Source organism: Eubalaena glacialis, chromosome 2, assembly GCF_028564815.1.
Source record: "Eubalaena glacialis isolate mEubGla1 chromosome 2, mEubGla1.1.hap2.+ XY, whole genome shotgun sequence".
NCBI lineage: Eukaryota > Metazoa > Chordata > Mammalia > Artiodactyla > Balaenidae > Eubalaena > Eubalaena glacialis.
In genome coordinates, this window is record NC_083717.1 from 80,742,687 (window position 1) to 80,761,113 (window position 18,427).

Genomic DNA, 18,427 nt, shown 5'->3' on the forward strand with positions numbered 1-18,427 from the left:
CACAGGACAGCTCCCCGTGACGAAGGATATCTGCTCCAAATGTAATATTTTCTCTCATTATTTACTTCTCTTGGCTATGCTCATTTTTAAAGCACTTTATTTTGGCTTTCATTCTTATAGTTCATAGACACAATGTCTTCTTGGATCTTGTTAATGACATTGATGAGGGATTGTTCAAAATATTATGTTGATTCTTGAATCAACTTTTTCACGTTTCTGCTGATTTGAGTGAGATATATTTTGCATTTTTGTTATTTCTATTGAGAATAAGCATCTCTAAATATATTTATTGTCATTGGTGTTTCTCTTTTGTGGATTGCTCATTGATTTTTCTATTGAATTTTTAAGTAATTTTTAAAAGTTTGTGCCACAGTGTAGTTGAGTTCATTATTAATTAAGCATATTAAAATATTTTTTGTTGGGCTGTTCATCTAACTTTGTTCCTTTTGTCACTGAAAAGTTTTAAATTTTAGTATGTGCAAATTTATCAATTTATTTCTCTCTTTTCTTTTATGCTTTAAAATTCCTGTTTAAAAATTGTTCCTAATTTCTATATGGTGAAGATAAGTTTTTCTTCTAAAACGTTACTGTTTGACTATTAATTATTAGGTGTGCAATTCATCTGGATTTCGTTTTATTTTTGTTTTGCATTGAGATCTAGTTTTATCTATTTCTGTATAGATATAGAATATATACATTCATTAAATGTATATTAATGTATACATTTATTAAAAGTCTACCCTACCCAACATGATATCAAATTCTCACATATTCATAGATCTATTTCTAGGGAATCTATTGTATTTCATTGTCTATTTATGTATCTCTATGCAAAACCTACACTATTTACTACAGCATTATGACAAATCATGAAATCTGTTAGAGGTGTGCAGCTGGGGGGGATACTTGATCATTCTTCAAAATTGCCTTGACTTTTCTTTTGCTTCCATATGAATTTTTAAATTAGCTTGTAATCTATTAGAAAAATATGTTGTTTTTAAATTAAAATGTAATGAAACTTGTAGATTAATTTGGAAGCAATTACCATCTTTATAATATCGAGTCTTGTCATTCATAAAGAGACCTATGTTTTCTTTTGTTTGTATTATCATCTATGCCCTTTAATAGAGTTAGAATTTCCTTATACAAGTCTTTATGCATTGTTTGTTAGATTTCTTCCTAGGTACCTTAAAATTTCTGTTGCCGTTGTGAATGGAATTTTTTTCTTTTTTCTTAATATATTTTATAATTGGTTATGAATGTGTCCATATATCTATATGAGCATAAAAAAGTAAGAATGTGTATGAATCTCACCAAGTCATCTAAACTCTTCAAGGTTCGGTTTCCTCATACATAAAATTGAGATTAAAAACATATTCACAGGATATGATTCATTAGAATTAAATCAATTCTTCTAGGTATACGAACAAAAAAGATGACTAGCATTTGTTAATGTTTTTAACCTCCTTTTTCTATAATGCTACATTTTAAAGAAAGAATACTCAACCATCTAATATCATCACTAAAAAATATGTGAGAATTAGCTGGCTAATTTAGATACCACTTTTGGGATAAAAATCACAATTTGGCCTAAATTTATCCCTTTGCTTTCTGGAGGCAGCCCTAGAGGACTGATTTTAGAGTATTTAGAAGTGCCCCAGACAAGGTACTGGTGTGGGGCAGAGAAGATAGCTTTAGGAAAATTGGCTCATCTGGATTCCAGTTTCCTATTATACTATTAACTAGTTGATATTAGGCTAGATATTATATACCTCTGAGGCTTACTTTCTTCTCTCGAGTGAAGAATTTTGATTATCTGTATGATTACTTTCAGCTCTTAAATTTTATAATTCTGTCATATCTTTTTCAAGAAATACCAGTGTAGATGCTTACAACTTGGGCCTATATTAACTTTTCAAACTTGTGGCCTAAATGACTTACTATAAAGAAGACAAAAGACTAATGTATTATGAGTCTTTTTATTTCAGCTATCTCAGGTCAGAATTTTGGCAATTTTAAATATCTAATTAATTATCTTTGTAAAATGGTCAAAGTGTACCATGTAAATAAAGATTGTCAAGTTAGATTTAAAAAAAAAGACCCATATATGCCACATAGATGCTGTCTACAATTATCATACTTTAAATATAGTGATACAGATAGTTTAGAAGGAAAACAATGGGAAAAGGTACACAACTTAAACCCTAATTTAAAGAAAGCTACACTACTATCAGTTATTGCAGACTTTAGAACAAAGAAAATTACCAGGATGAAAGAGGAACATCACATAATTATAACAGAGTTAACTCACTGAAAAGATAATCATAATCCTAAATGTATATGTACCTAACAACAGAGTTTCAAAATAAACAAAACAAACAGAAGAAATAGAAAGATAAATAGAAAGATTCATAATTATATTTGGTGATTTCAACACTCTTCTCAAAGTAGCTGGTAAAACAAAAAAGAAAATCAGTAAAATATTGATGATCAGTAGAACACTACCAATCAACTTGACTTTGTTAGATTTCTTCATAGGTGCCTTAAAATTATAACTTCTTACGTAAAATTATAAAATTATAACAACAAAATAGATTCTTTTCTGGTGCATATGGAACATTTATCATGCATATCTTGGGTCATGAAACAAATCTTATCAAATTTAAAAGAATTGATATCATACAAAGTATACTCTCTAACTTGTAATGAAATGAAACTAGAAATAAGTAAGAGACAATATTTGGAAATTTAACAAGACACATAATTTGTAATTATGGGTCAAAGAAGTCATAATGGAAATTGGAAAATATTTTTAACTGCACAAAGACAAAATACAGCATACCAAAATTTGTGGAACGAAGCTAAAGCAGTGTTTAGAAGATTTGTGGCATTAAGTGCTTATATTTTAGAAGACAAAAGGTACCAAATCAATAATCTAAGGCCTCACTTAATAAATTGGAAGAGAAAATTAAACCTATATCAAACAGATGGAAGAGAATAATAAAGATAAGAACAGAAGACATTGAAATTCAAAGCAGAAAAAAATAGAGAAAATGAAGTCAAAGCTAGTTCTTTTTAAAAGATTAATAAAATAGATAAATAGAAATGGAGGAAACAGTTCCAAAATCTTTAGGAGGCCATAAATACCCTGATAACAAAACAAGACACAAACATTATAAGAAAAGAAAAACATAGATCAATAGAATTCGTGAATATAGACATAAAAATACAACAAAATATTACCCAGTTGAATTCAGCAATATACAAAAAGACAATACATCATGACCAACTGGGGCTTATCTCAGAAATGCAAAGCTGCTTCAACAATCAAAAAATCAGTCCATGTAGTTTACCACATTCACGGACTATAGAAGACAAATTATATGATTATCTGAACTGATGCAGAAAAAGCATTAGACAAAATTCAAAAGTCATTCTTGATAAAACTGTCAGCAAAGTAGGAGTAGGAGGGAACTTCTTTAAGCTGATAAAAGAAAACCTATAACTAACATCATATTTAATGGTGAAGGACTGAATGCTTTCTCCCTAAGACTGAGAACAAGCCAAGCTGACCACTCCTATTAAAGATTGTACTCAGTTGTAATATTGTATGCCATGAGAATAGGTTAAAATATGAAGTCAGTGTATTAACAAATGGATAAAACTAATGTAAAAGTAAGAACTGTGCCTCTTCTTCCTGCTTTATATTATATATTGTGGTGTGAATACATTATGGAGGGAATTCAGCTACACTAAATAGTTTGAGACCACTGAAGCCAAATTCTTTCTAGGGTCATTTTCAGTGCTACAAGTTGTAGTTGTATATGATATTATTAAATCTACATAAACAGTTTTTCCCTGTTCTCAGAAAGAAAAAAATAAAGAAAAGAAAAAAAGAATGTACTGGAAGACTTAACCAGTGCATTAAAGAAAGAAAAGTGATAATATGCACACATATGAAAAGAAACAAAAATGCCTCTCTTTGACATGATTGTCAATGTAGGAAATCCCAAGGAATCTACAAAAAAGATCCTACAAATAATAAGGAAGATTAGTGAGGTCGTGGGGTACCATGCTAATATACAAGAATCAATTTTTATGCTAAAATGAACAATTGAAATTTGAATTTTATTCTCAAATTACTGCTTACACTATCGTGCATGCACACACAGAAGAAATATTTGGTAGGATTTTTATGCTGAAAACTAACGTTGATGAAAGAAATTAATGAAGACCTAAATAAATGGAGACAAGGTACTGTGTTCATAGATTGATGACTCAATATTGTTAAGATGTCAGTTGTCCCCAAAATGATTTGTAGATTCAATAAAATCCCAATCAAAATGCCAGTAGTGTTTTAATTTTTTTAAGAATGCAAAATTACTAGAACAGCCCACAACAATCTTAAGAAAAAGAACAACATGGAAAACTCACACTGCCTGAGTTCAAGACAATACAAAGCTACAGTCATTAAGACAGTGTCACACCTGGTGTTAAGGAAGGGATTTCAGAAATAGAGATTTAAAAAATAGACCCACACACATTTGGTCAATGGATTTGTGACAAAGGTGCAAAGGTAATTCATAGGAGAAAGTGTAGTCTTTTCAATAAATGGTGTGTGGTACTGGAACAATTTGACTTACCTATGCAAATTAATTAGTAGATTAAAAATAATGAAATAAACAGACAGATAAACCTCAATCCAAACCTCACATCCTATAGTTAAAATAAATAACCTCAAAATGGATCATGGATCACAGACCAAATAGTAACATCTAAAACTATAAAACTTCTTTAATAAAGCATGGGAGAAAATCTTTGGCTCTGAGTGAGGCAAAGAATTTTTAAATATAACAGCAAATCCATGATCCATAAAAGAAAAATATGATAAATTACTTTTTCAAAATTTAAAACTTTTGCTCTCTGAAAGATACTCTTATGAGAATGAAAAGAGTAGCCACAGACTGGGATGAAATATTTGTAAATCTCATATCTGACAAAGGACTTCTATACCCAGTATGCAAAGATGTCTCCAAATTCAACAATAGTAAAACAAAAAACTAGTTGAATAAATGGACAAAAGATTTGCAGACACTTCACCAAAGATAATATATGGATGAGAAACAAGCAAATGTAGAGATACTCAACATCATCAATCATCAGGGGACTGCAAACTAAAATAGAAAACTAAAATAGGAAAAGGACTGACAATACCAAGTGCTTCAAGGATTTGGAGCAATTGGAACTCTTACCCATTGCTGCTGGGAATGTAAAATGATACAATCACTTTGGTAAAAGTTTGACAGTTTTTTATAAAGTTAAATATATAATATGACCCAGAAATCCCACTAGTTTGTATTCACTTAAGAGAAATAAGCACTTATGGTGACACAAAATCCTGTACACAAATGTTTATAACAGCTTTGTTCATAATCTTACAAAAACCAAAAACAACCCAGATGTCTTTGAACTGGTGAATGAACAGATGCTCTTTTGTATGCCCATATAATGGGATACTACTCAGCAATGAAAACAGTTGATACATGCCACAACATGGATGACTCTTAAGTGAATAATGCCTAGTGAAAGAAGTTAGGTTCAGAAGGATACCTACTATCATGATTCCATTCCATGGCATTCTGGAAGACATAGAACCAGGGGGACTGAAAATAGGTAAGTGCTTCCAGGAGTTGAAGGTAGAAAGAGAGTTTGTTTACAAAGTAGTAGGATAATGGAATTTTGGAGGATGATGGAACTGTCCTATATTTTGCTTGTTGTGCCTGATACATGATTCTATGAATTTGTCAAAACAGAAACGTTTACCAACAGAGTTAATTTTAGTATATGCAAATTAAAATATATATGATTCTTTAAAAGATACCTAACCATTACTTTCTTTTTCTACGTTTGTTTCTAAGAAGTCATTCATTGCAAGATGAACTATTATTTACTATTAAAAAAGGAAAAATAGCACCCATTAATCTATAGCTTGACAATGACTATAAAATGTATCCTGATTTCAAAATCGTCATAATGTGAAAAAAGTATATTTTAAAATATGTATAATATGATATTTACAAATTGGAGCTTATTCTCAGACTTCTATCCAGGGATATTTTCTGAGTCCTGCATAAATCTGATTATTTTTCATTATTTGAGTATGAAGATTGAAACTACTATATTAGTCCATAAAAGTGCTAGTATAGTCATCTTTATATAAGAGAAATCAAAAGGAGAAAATAAACCTCACTTCAAACATTTTTTTAAAAAGGCCAAATGCAAAACATTAAGCTAGGATTGTCATTTATAAATGTACCTCATTTAAGGGAAATTCAATATATAAATTATCCTAGAAATAGATGAATTAGAGCAGGTTGCGCTGAGGACATCTGATTACTTATCTTAAATAATAATTCATCAGAGCTCCTTTAAATAATAAATGTTCCACTGTGGTTTTAAACACCTCATTTTAGCCAAATTTGATTTTCATGTGTTTCTTTGAGAACTTCTAATGTGAGTTTCATCTGTAGATGAAAAACAGAGCTTTGTCTTTGTGCATTTTATCTAAAATATGATAAATAAATTGCTTCACACTTTAATGGAGTCTATAGTTGACAGAGATTGCTGTGAACTTCAGAGTGGTTACTAATTTGGGTATGTAAACACAACAGGCTTTGTTCTGGAGACAACAAATACTTGTATCTTGGGAGAAACAACAAAGACTGCAGAATTCATAATTATTTCAAAATTAGGACTGATACTTTATGATATTAATAAATAGACTCAATTCATACCATCACCATTAGTGTTTGATATATATTGTGCACACACACAAAGACAGAATGAATATATCCAATTAAACAAATACTGGAAAAAATACTTAGCTCGTAATTTTTTAAGTGATCAATGCAAACGCAAACTGCCATTTATTCAAGGGTGTGCTGCTTTATGACATTAATGTGCTCCTAAAGAGCTCAAGTCAATGTTCTGTAAAATTGTTATAAATCTTGAATGAATCTTGCAATAAAATAATGAAACCTTTTGTCATGTAAGTTTTTATTTAACTGTGTTGCTTGTCTATATGTTGAATGTTGAATTTTCTTCATGGCTTAACAGTATTCAGAGACGTACAGACAGGTAGATACATCAGCTTTTTTCTTATTTGCAGGGTCGTTATCCTGTAATATGTGGCTTTTTCCATGAATACAACTCCTGGAAAAATTTTTTTTCAAATTCTAATGAGATACTAGAACCAAACATTGTGAAGAGTGTTATATCCAGTAAAAAGAGCCTGGATTTTTTATTCTTAAACAGTGGAATGATGTTGCATACATGAAATAAAAAGGCAGAAGATACAATGAAGTATTGCATGTGCTCAATATACATCCATTTATTAATGCATATGCCAGAGGATTGCATTGTACTATGCATTTGGAGATGTCATTAACAAAGCACTTGCTTATCAATTTAACATGAATTAGTGGATCTTACTGTCTTTGATTTCTGTTCTTAACATATCAGACCAGCTTGTTCACAAAGCACAGTCACTGTAACAGGATCTTGTTCCTGCATGTGTATGTTGCCCACTAACAGTTATGACCATAAGTTACAACTACAAAGTACTGTTCTACAGCCAAGTATTTAGGTACAGATTCTAAAAAGTCAAACCATAAAAACAGAGAAAATGCAAATATTCATAAACTATTTCATATTCAAACTCTAACCTAGTTATATTTTTATCTACCAAGCTGTAATAAGTTGTTTTCCTATTGCATTGTATGCATCTTGGGCTTATAAATAACATAAATTACAAAATTGTAAGCAATTTCTTCAGACTTCATTTTACATTTTTCACTAAATAGTTGAAGACATGACTTTTTGCTCCAGTGCAATATATAGTAATGCTGCATTCAGTACAAATTGTTGAATATTTCTAAAAAGATAAAAGCATTTAACTGATTATAGCACTCAGTAAATAAGGAGTTAGTCATAACTGTCAGAAGGAAAACACTAACAGTATAATTACTCATCGTAGGTAATTTAAGAAACAAACCTTCCATCATACTCCTAAACCATTAGTCGTATGACTTTCTAAAGAATGAAATTTAGTAAAGCCAAGACATAATGCTAGATGGCAAATGCTTCAACTTAACCTTTTTTTTTTTTTTTTTTTTTTACAAATGTGATGTGACCTTGGCAGTTTTAAAGAACAAAGTTCTGTTGATATATCAAACACTGTTAACAAACTATTTAGCATTACTTTTTATAAGTTTGCTTTAAGAGCATTTCTTCACAGTGATTTCAGAAAGGTTCGAAACTGGTTGGCATAAAATATTTCCCACATTTTCTATTTTAATATGTATGCAAAAATCATCACAATATATCTGCAACTATAAAATTACAAATGCTTTCTAGAAGTAACTGCATTTCTAGTCATGATAGAAAAGGGTATTTGTAGGACATCTATAATGAGGTAAGCCTAAATAAAATAGAATTTGAGTAACAAATGCTTTCATATCTACTGGCCATATACACCAATGTAACAAGGACAACTAATGGACCAACTTAAGAGACTGTTTTTTAGTATGTTTAATGGATGAGAAATTGGTAATGAAATAAACATTTAAAAAGATACTCTGGATATTTCACTTTACATCATAATTTTGGCACTTCATGGAACATTTATTTCTCAAAGACCAGAAATGGTATAAAAGTTCCACAGGTTTTCCACATACCTTGTAGACATTGTTCTTGAGTACTGGCAAACACTGAAACGTAGTGAAATAAACATTCCCATGTATTTGCACATGCATGCAGTAGTCAAACAGTTATAGTTTATGAATTCTCAAAGATGCTATCTTGCAGTATTTGTTTCAAGCACTCTCTTCAGGAGATCTTGCTTCAGATTTAAGTCTTACAAATTCTTTAGCCACATCGTCACTGGTCCTCTGCGAGAGGATTCTAAGGATAGTCAAACCAGTTTCATCCATAGAGACGTTTTTCAATAGGGGATACCATGCCCCGTGGCTTCCCTTTTCTGCTATGTTCTGGAGCTGAATTACTGTCATTCCGATAATTCGATCTTCTCTGGCAAAGCAGTAATCTTTAACTGAAAGGTGAAGTTCATAGGCCCCTGGGCGGTTTTCTTTACTCAGAATGCTGTGTGGATTAAAAATATGGATTTTGAGCATTTTCAAATAGGGATCAATATGGTTCTAATAGACTGTTGAAAATTTTATACATTGCTCAGAATATTATATTGGCAAATAGAGTATCATTGTCTTTGAACTCTGATGCAAATATCCTTTAAATTTTACTTAGATTGTATTTACATAGCTATTACTCTGCAATCGAACTTAAAAACTCCTTCTTTCCCTAGATGGAAATAGGAAATCAATCTAAAAATGCTTTACTGCCCTGATGTTAAGGATATTAATAGAAACTGGAATTAAAATATTATGTTGTAATTAATCATTGGAGGCAAGGTCTCCCCAGTGATATAGGGGTAGGAGGCGTTACTAGGGGTCATGGAAGCTAGGCCGGGGGGACGGGTACCTTTTGGAACAATTTCTGTGCCATTTCAACATCCGTTATTACAATTTCCTTTCTTTACCTCAGACTCCCGGATACGCTATTATATCTAGGAGCCTTTTCTCAGGGAAATACACTGGACAGACTGTCAAGCACTATTCACAAGATGCTAAATTGCATACAAATCTCCAGAGTAAATCAGTTCCAGCAGAGCCTGGTGCTTCAATGCCAGCTCTTTCCTATGGCAACAGTTAGACCTGTCAAGATTGGGACTGAGGATGGCCTCTCCTAATAACAACCCAAGACAACTTAGTGCAGAACTGAACCTAACGAAGAAGGCTGAGTGGAGAAACTCTGAGGATAATCCTTCCCTGCCCCTTATTTTAATTCGTCCTCAGGTAGTCCTGACTTTTTAATGAATGCACATCTATTCCTCAGCAGTACAAGCTTCCAAATTCCTTCCTTTTCTAAGTCATTTTTTCTGATCAAACATTTTGCCGAGTCAGACTTTTGTTTCCAGATGACATTGACAACTAAACTGTGTACTTATTTTAAGAGACAATCTGAAATAACATACAAGAAGATGAAATCCTGGGGGGTAAGAATAGAATGGCAAAATATGATGGGATCTGGGTCTTCTTGTGAATTAAAATGAGTCAAAATGCCACCTTTTCCCAGAATTGTGGTCTTGGTAGCTCACAGTGTTGTATCTGAATTTTGCATTATCCAAGTATTCCTAGAACCTTTTGGAAGACTTTTCAATTGGATCAAAGTTTTTGTGTAGTTTGGAGGAGCAGATAGGTGGAATCTTGTGAGCTGGTTTATTAGCAGGCATTATTAGTGGGATTAATCTGTTAGAACCCTTTTAATTGATGTGGTAGGATAGTTAAGTTTTAATGAGTGGTAAGAGAGTGAAATATTCAGAGAACAGAGTGCTGCAAGGTCTCTGGGAAATCGAGAATGCAAAATAACAAAGACTCAAACCAGTAAGGGACGGTTTGGTAAGTGTGCATGTGTGTGTGTGTGTATCAAAGCCCCTAGGGCTTGGTCCTGTGTCCCTGCTCTCTATCTCTGGGTCAGCTCATGTAGATTTGTAGAATTAATTACATCTATATGCAGATAATTCTCAAGTTACATCTAACTATGTATTTAATATCTCCTCTTGGATGGACTGTAGGCATCTCCAAATAATAGATTTAAAACAAAATCTTTGATCTCCTCATCGCCTGTCTCTATTTCCCCATCTCAGTAACTCAACATCTACCCAATTGCTTATGCCAAAAACTAGGAGTCATCCTTGATTTTATTCAGTGCCAGATAGCTTCCGTTTGCGCCAACTGGATCTACTCTCCAACCTTCTTCTTGTACTTTGCAATACAATGCTGACCTGTAAGGACTACACACATTGAGTTTCTCCGTGCTCTGGCTTCCAGTTGGGTTTGGCCAAAAGGGAGCGTCATTAGAAAAATCAGAAAAAATGATGAGAGTGAGGTCAGAGTTTATTTCTCTGGCTTCTTGCACGTGAGGCTCCCTCAAGTAGGCTGTTTCCCTCCATGGAAGGTCACTCTCCTAATAAGGTGAATGACTACAAATGAAGTTTCACGGTCCTGATTTTAGTAACTGCTCTTCCTCTCCTTTAGGCACAGAAGGGGTAATAACCTGGCTATTACTAGCCCCAGGTTACATCTCTATTGCTCACAGCCCCTCTATTCTCACATCTTTGTACATTCCTTTGTAAATATATGTCTTGAATTAATCTAAATTGAATGTTCTTGGGAGCCTAATTCATATACTCTTTCTTTCATATTCTATCTCCAATCCACTGTAAATTCTATAGGATCTCTTAGAATTCCAACACATATCAAAATATTTCCACTTTTTTCCATCTCCTGACTACTTCCTTCCTCCCTAAGACTATCTGATCAGTCACTATTATCTCTTACCTAGACTAGTGCAATAGCCTTCTAACTTATCTCTACATGTTTGGTCTTGCCTTCCCTATAGTTACTTCTCTATACAGCAAACACCATAATCATTAATGATGTAAATCAGATTGTTCAAACCCTCATATGAAAATCCTTCAACGTCTCCTATTGAACTTAGAATGTGACCCAGGCTCCTTTACCACTGACTTCAAAGCCCTGTGTGATGTAGTACCTGACCACCTCTTCAAATTCATTTTATCTCACTCCCTTGCCCACTATATACTGTTTCTTAAATATGCCAGGCATGCTCCTGCTTAGAATCCTTGCACTCGCAATTTTCCTTGTTCTAAAATGCTCTCAACTCTCTTCCCTACATGACTGGTTCTTTATTTTCTCAGGTTCCTATTTAAAAGGCACATGCTCAGAGAGGCTTCCCTGAACACCCCGTCTAAGCAGCCAACCGATCACTCTATTACATCACCCTGTTTTAATGCTCTGCTTAGTACTATCATACGATAACTTTATTTATTTATGATGTTGTTTATCATACGTTCTTTATCTCTAGAGAGTAACTTCCACGAGAGCAAAGTCCTCCTTCTACGTATATCCAGTGTCTATACTATTGCCTGATACATGGTAGGCACTGGACAAATATTAAACAAATGGAAGAGAACTAAAAACTTCTTCATTTGCCTCGGATCAATGATGAACAGGAATCCTTAAACCCATAGGTTTTGCTTTCCTTAGCAAAGCCCAGTGCCATTCCTACCCTGTGAGTCGCTCATAAGTGTAGCTCTACAATGCCTATTGCCTGGTTGAATAAAGGAGTCAGGTCATAACTTACAACTGAAATGTTTCGTTATATTTTGGTGACCATGTGTTGCTTTTTGTCTTTGTGCCTTGTTTTCTCTTCTTGTCTCCGAGGTTGGGTCCCAGCATACACACTTCCACAAAGGGGCGGAACATTGCAGTGGTCTGCCAGTTTAAGTCATTAATAGCAATCACTAAAAACCAAAAGGAAAGAGACAGGAATATAAAGTATTAGCAAACCAATGTGTGGAATCCTAGACTCTCCCTTTGATCCTTAGAGTGAATTTTTATTTTTAAAAATGATGTATGAAGTTGTAACTTGCATTTGATAGCACCCTAACCCCACTGACAAGGAAAAACAATTTACTCTCTGGACTGCACGCTTGTTGGTGCTTTCGGCTCTAAGCCATGTGGCATTGGGATGGTAAATGTTAGCTGTAATTGAAATGACAATCATTAATACTAAAAAGTTATGATTCTTGTTTAGGTGAAAAAATGATGCTTTTCAAATTAAAATTATATGTTCATCCTGAAATATTTAGAAAATTTACAGAAGATAGATTTAAAAAATCTGTAATTTTATCACTCAGAAGAAATGACTGTTAATATTTTGGTATGATGTTTTCAATCTTTATATATAGAATGGGATCATAATGTATTGCAGTCTTATAAGTAGCTTTATTTTTTAAGCCCATCATGGGTAGCATTCTAATTTATTATATATTTTCCAACAGCAAATATTTCATTATATGTACCTTTCATTCTATATTTACCCAATCACTTGTTGTTGCATATTATGGCGGTTTCCTAATTTCAGGCATCATAAATAATACTTAAATGAACATTCTCATACAGGTTTGCTCATCCTTTGATGATGATATCCTTAAGGAATTGTCTTACAATTAAATTTGCTAATGCAAAAGGTTGATAAAACTTTTACCATTTGATATGCATTGTTAAAATATTTTTCAAATATATTTAGTGACACTGGAATATACAGTCATGCCCACTTTTCTGTATGATTACCAGTACTGTGTATAATCTATTATAGCCCATAGCAGTGTTACTTTTATAATACAAAGATAAATTAGGTAATGCAATTTTAAAATATTTTAGAAGGCCATGGTTTTGATTAAAGTAGATATTATTTAAAGTGACTAAGTCTATAATAATATAAAAATAGAACATGGTTCTATTGAGCAAAGTATTAATCATTAAATTACATCTTTGAAATGACCCCTATTTTCAGATTGTGCTTTTACAATATAAAACCAATGGATTCAACCACCCATTTAAAAAAAATCAAACAGTTGTTGGAAATCACATAGAAAAAGTAGGTAGATTATGTGGATAGTAAGAACATGCTGACTTAACATCTAAAATGTCATTGGCAAGTTGGAGCCAACCACAGCACCAATGTTCAGTGTATATCATAGCCTCAACCATAGAGAACACGTTCAATGTATACAGTTTTGAAATGTAATCACCAATGTATTTAAACCATTTAGATATTTCAAGTGACATAGGTTAAATACCTGTGCCATTCAGTTTTTTCAGTTTTAAATCAAAAGTTCTAGATTCATGAAGAAATTCCGAGCATGCCCTGAAATCATTTAGTATAGATTTTTAAAGAGAGATTCAAGAAAAAACAACATTTTTGATATAATTATTTCCAGAGGTTAACGTCTCATAGGCTGTTTTATCTACCTGGACCCGAAATATACCTTTTATAGTGACTTTATGCTCTCCTGTTCCTGGGGTGGCGGTGATGTCCACATGAACAGATATCTGACCCACTGAATCTCTGGAGGAGGGACCTGCAAATCAGCAAAAGTTTACTGGCCTGACCTTTCAGACCATTTAATAATGGACGTCGGCATTCTGTGCACAAGGGACTGTAAAGTGTGATCATAGAAATAAATGGTTCTTTTTGTTAACAGCACATAATAGATTTTGATAAATGTTCACTAAATTAAATTTGCTATGCAGGTTTGAGGCTTGGGTGTAACCATATTTAGCCCATTTAGCTAAACTTTCATATAGTACTCAGATACCTTAAGGCATACTCTTAGTATTACTATTGTTAAAAAAAAAAAAAAGGCAGTTGCCTTACTAGGCACTTAATAAAGCTCTCCTCGTTGTTGCTTATGTACAAAGATGTATAATGCCTTTCATTCCTTTGTGAAGTGCTTTTCTTCAGTGTACCGCACCAGAGCACCCGGGATACAAAGATGGCTCTACAGAGCACCTGCCCTCACGAGGCCCAAGCTAGACCAGGGGAGAGCAACATATATACATCTTGCTGTATATAGTGTGATACATTCTAAAATAGCTACATTTACAAGGTCGACTGATGGTATAAAAAGGAGTAGTCAATTCTACCCTGATAAAGGTTAGTCAAAGGTTAAGCATGTTGTATTGGAAAGTGCCTGTGATTTGGGGTCAGATGAGCTTGGATTCAAATCATAGTTATGCTGCAACTGGTTCCGTGATTGGAATTTGCTATGTTCTCAAGTCTTGGTTTTCTCATTTGTAAAACAGGGATAACTACATCAACCTCATACACACACACACTTATCTATTAACATATCACCTATACGCACGTATATTTTTTCCACAAATAAAAGCACATACTCTAATTATCATTTACCTTGCCTTTGTCTTTTCACCTAAAAATATATTAAGAAGATCATTCCATTTCAGTATACATAAAGCTATGCCCCATTCTTTAATATAGTCTGGAATATCACTGCATTAACTACAAAGTCAGTGTTCCCTGAGTACTTGCTTAAAAATCAATCACTAATCTGCTTACCAAATAATGAAAACATTAAAATATTTAAAACATTTAAAATAATGTTTAGCCTTTATTCCATTATATGAACATAACATTATTTATTTAACTACACTTTGGTTGTTTCTAATCTCTTGCTCTTATGAGCAAAATGTAACAATTATTTTTCATATTTACAAGTTTATCTATAGTATAATTTCTAGAAATGGTATTTATTTGTCAAAGGTAGGTGGAATTCTAATTTTGCCCCATAGAGATTTTAACCATTTACAATATATATGAGAGTAATAAGAATCTTATTTTTGTAAAATAAATGGCTAATGACCAAGCTGAAAATGAAAGGTTTTAAGAGACTTCCAATTTCTAACTTCAGAAAATCACTGGATTTCAGCCAGAACCTCTTAACAGGACCTGCTGAGAAGAGCTGGTTCACCACAAGCAGCCCTCTCACCCACACCCCACCCCAGCCATTTGATAATAAAAGAATTGAAAGATAGAAAGTGATCACTTTGGGCATTAGCCAAGGGGCTGTTCATTGTTCTGTGGGAAGGGAAGAGCGGAAATGTTTCCTTTTCCTGAGGTGAAGGAAAGAAAACTCTAAGAGAAGTACTCCTAGACTCCGGAAGTGCCAGCAAGATGAGCATTTCATTTTTTAATTGGCTGCCTACTTAGCAGACCTGAGCATGGCCAAGTGAGGAACAGCAAGCCACAGAGTATGCCAGGACTTTCCCCTCTGCTTAAAGTCATGGTTGCTGAGAAATATGGGAGATGGCTCCTGAATGGGCTTGAAGTGCCAGAGTTGGGGACAAGAGAGGGAAAATGTGATTGTAGGCTCTGGTTTTATCAGGGATTGTCACAGACTTGGTAAAGAGACAGGCCTCTCAAAGGAATGTGCTATGCCCAGGTGAGGTGCAGCAGGAAAAAGTGGCCAGGTCTTGAGTCTTGGAAGAGTTCATCAATGCCCTGGGGAACTATTTGGAAATAAGTTTCACACCAGCCAGTTCTATCAATCAAGCTTGTACTACCCCTAAGAGAAGGAGCTGGAAAAGCTCTACCACTAACTGAATAGACAATGACCTTTAAATAGATAATGACCAGTAATGGCCACCATTGAAGTTTGTTTTTTTTATTTTATTTTATGTATTTATTTATTATTATTTTTGGCTGCATTGGGTCTTAGTTGCGGCATGTGGGATCTTCGTTGAGGCATGCGGGATCTTTCATTGCAGCATACGGGCTCTTTGCTGCTGCTCATGGGCTTCTCTCTAGTTGTGGCCTGCATGTTTTCTCTCTCTAGTTGTGCTGCGTGGGTTTTCTCTCTCTGGTTGTGGCGCGTGGGCTCTCCAGTTGAGGTGCACGAGCTCAGTAGTTGTGGCACATGGGCTTAGTTGCCCCTGGGCATGTGGGATCTTAGTTCCCTGACCAGGGATCGAACCCATGTCCCCCAGGTTGGAAGGTGAATTCTTTACCACTGGACCACCAGGGAAGTCCCCAACTGTTGAAGTTTAAATAAAGAGTCATCTTTCTCTTTTCTCTCTTTCCTTCCTCCTCAGTATCAGGGAAACTACGTCCAGGAGAAAGAGGAAAGGTACACATTACAGAAGCTCATGTCTTCCTCCACCTCCTGCTTCTACTGCTAGAGTCACCATTTCCCCCTGCTTGTGTAGAAAGAAGGAGAGCTTTGAATCCAATAAGTGATTAAAACTTTAATGTGAGCAGAACAAGGTCTTAGAACCTGAATAACTTTCTAATAGTGCAAGTAATTAACATGGTATGTACCTGGGTGTTGATATCAGTGAGGGAGGTGTCTATGCAGTAGAAAGTAGGGCTCATAAGAGGAGATGATAACACTTTTTGGAAAAATAAAATAGTTTGATATCATTTCTAAACTGGTGACATCTTTATGATATGAAGAATAGACTATATCTTCCCATTATTCAAGTCTCCTTTTGTGTATTTCAATTATGTTTTACATTTTTCTTCTTGTGAATATTAAACATTTTAAAAGCTTATTCCTAGTTATGGTATCTCATCCTATTTTAAATGGGACCGTTTATTCCATTATATTGTATAACAGGAAGGCTAGTGATTTTTGTATATTTTTTTATTCAGCCAACTGAATTTTTAATGAAAGATTTACATTTACCCCTTTTGAGTAAATGAAATACAATCATATTATTTTCAGTGAATGACACTTCTCCTTTCCAGTTTTTATACCTCATATTGTTTGCCTTGGCTAATTTTATTAGCTTATGTTTCTAATACAAGATTCCATGACAGTGTTAGAAGTGGACATGCTTGTGATCTTCCATTTGGCTCTCCAAATTCATTTTCCACCCTTCTCCACTCTGCCCTTAGATGGACAATTCAATGGTCTCCTCTATACTGTACTGCCGATGAGAAGTCCTGGCAAGGTAGGGGAAGGAGGGAATAGAGTCGGGTCAGGTATTTATTTCTTTAGCCTCCTTCCTGTGGGGTCACCTTTTGCTGGCTGAATCCTGCAACCAAAAATCAAAATTCCCCTCACCAGCCCTCAATAGGCGACAGTCTCTTTCCTGGTTTTAGGAGCTTCTTCCTCCCTTGTTATTTTTGTTGCAGGGAGGTTAGTTTACTATTTTTTCTGGTCTCTTTATATCCAGCACATACCTTTGTCCATAGTTTCTCCATTAAATCCTTCTCAAATAATCTTAATTGGGTGTGCCATCTGATTCCTACTGTGACCTTGGCTAATAGAGTTAACATCTTTGATTTGCTCATAACTTTAATGGAAATGCCTCTAGTGTTTTCGCAATATTCTTAGGTCTTGAGGAACATTGAGACAATTTTTTTTTGTGGGGGAGACAAGACATAAAATATGGATCCTCACTACTTAACTGTTATCATGATGGATTTTACAGGGGAGAAAATGCTTAAGGAGGCTTTTGAAGGTTGAGTTGAAATTCACTTGTTTTAGACAAAGGAGCAGGAAATAGCATGCGCCCACATGTGGATGCATAAAACAGAATGGTGTGTCCTGGAAATTGCAAGGAGTTCATTATGGATGGAGCAAGCATAGATGGAGTAACAAGAGGAAATGTTAAAGAAAATGTTGGTCCTTTGAATGCCATTTAAAAGTTGTTAGACAAAAAATAAAATAAATAAATAAATAAATAAAAGTTGTTAGACATTATCTTGGAGATACAGAGAAGTCTTTTAAGTTTTTGGCCATGGGTGGCATAGTCAGACCTAGATTTTGAAAGAATTTGTCTCATCTGTGTAAAAGATAGATCATTTCTATCACCCTATTCCCTTCTGGAAAACCTCCCACTTGCATCTTATTATACCATGAATCAAATCCTAAAACCCAGCCCCTTGCAAGGATGCTTCT

The 18,427-nt window shown here is 34.1% G+C and overlaps 1 protein-coding gene across 2 annotated transcripts in view; it reads right to left on the reverse strand.

Moving 5' to 3' along the window:
- Positions 1–8,873: 8,873 nt before the first annotated feature.
- UNC13C (unc-13 homolog C) overlaps positions 8,874–18,427 on the reverse strand; it is a 622,127-nt gene continuing 612,573 nt past the window's right edge. For both annotated transcript variants that reach the window (XM_061182103.1, XM_061182102.1), the window contains 3 exons: positions 13,991–14,083; positions 12,301–12,460; positions 8,874–9,159 (listed from right to left, as the gene is read on the reverse strand). In XM_061182103.1, coding sequence (XP_061038086.1) covers positions 8,874–9,159; positions 12,301–12,460; positions 13,991–14,083 — 539 coding nt within the window. The remainder of the gene's footprint in view (positions 9,160–12,300; positions 12,461–13,990; positions 14,084–18,427) is intronic.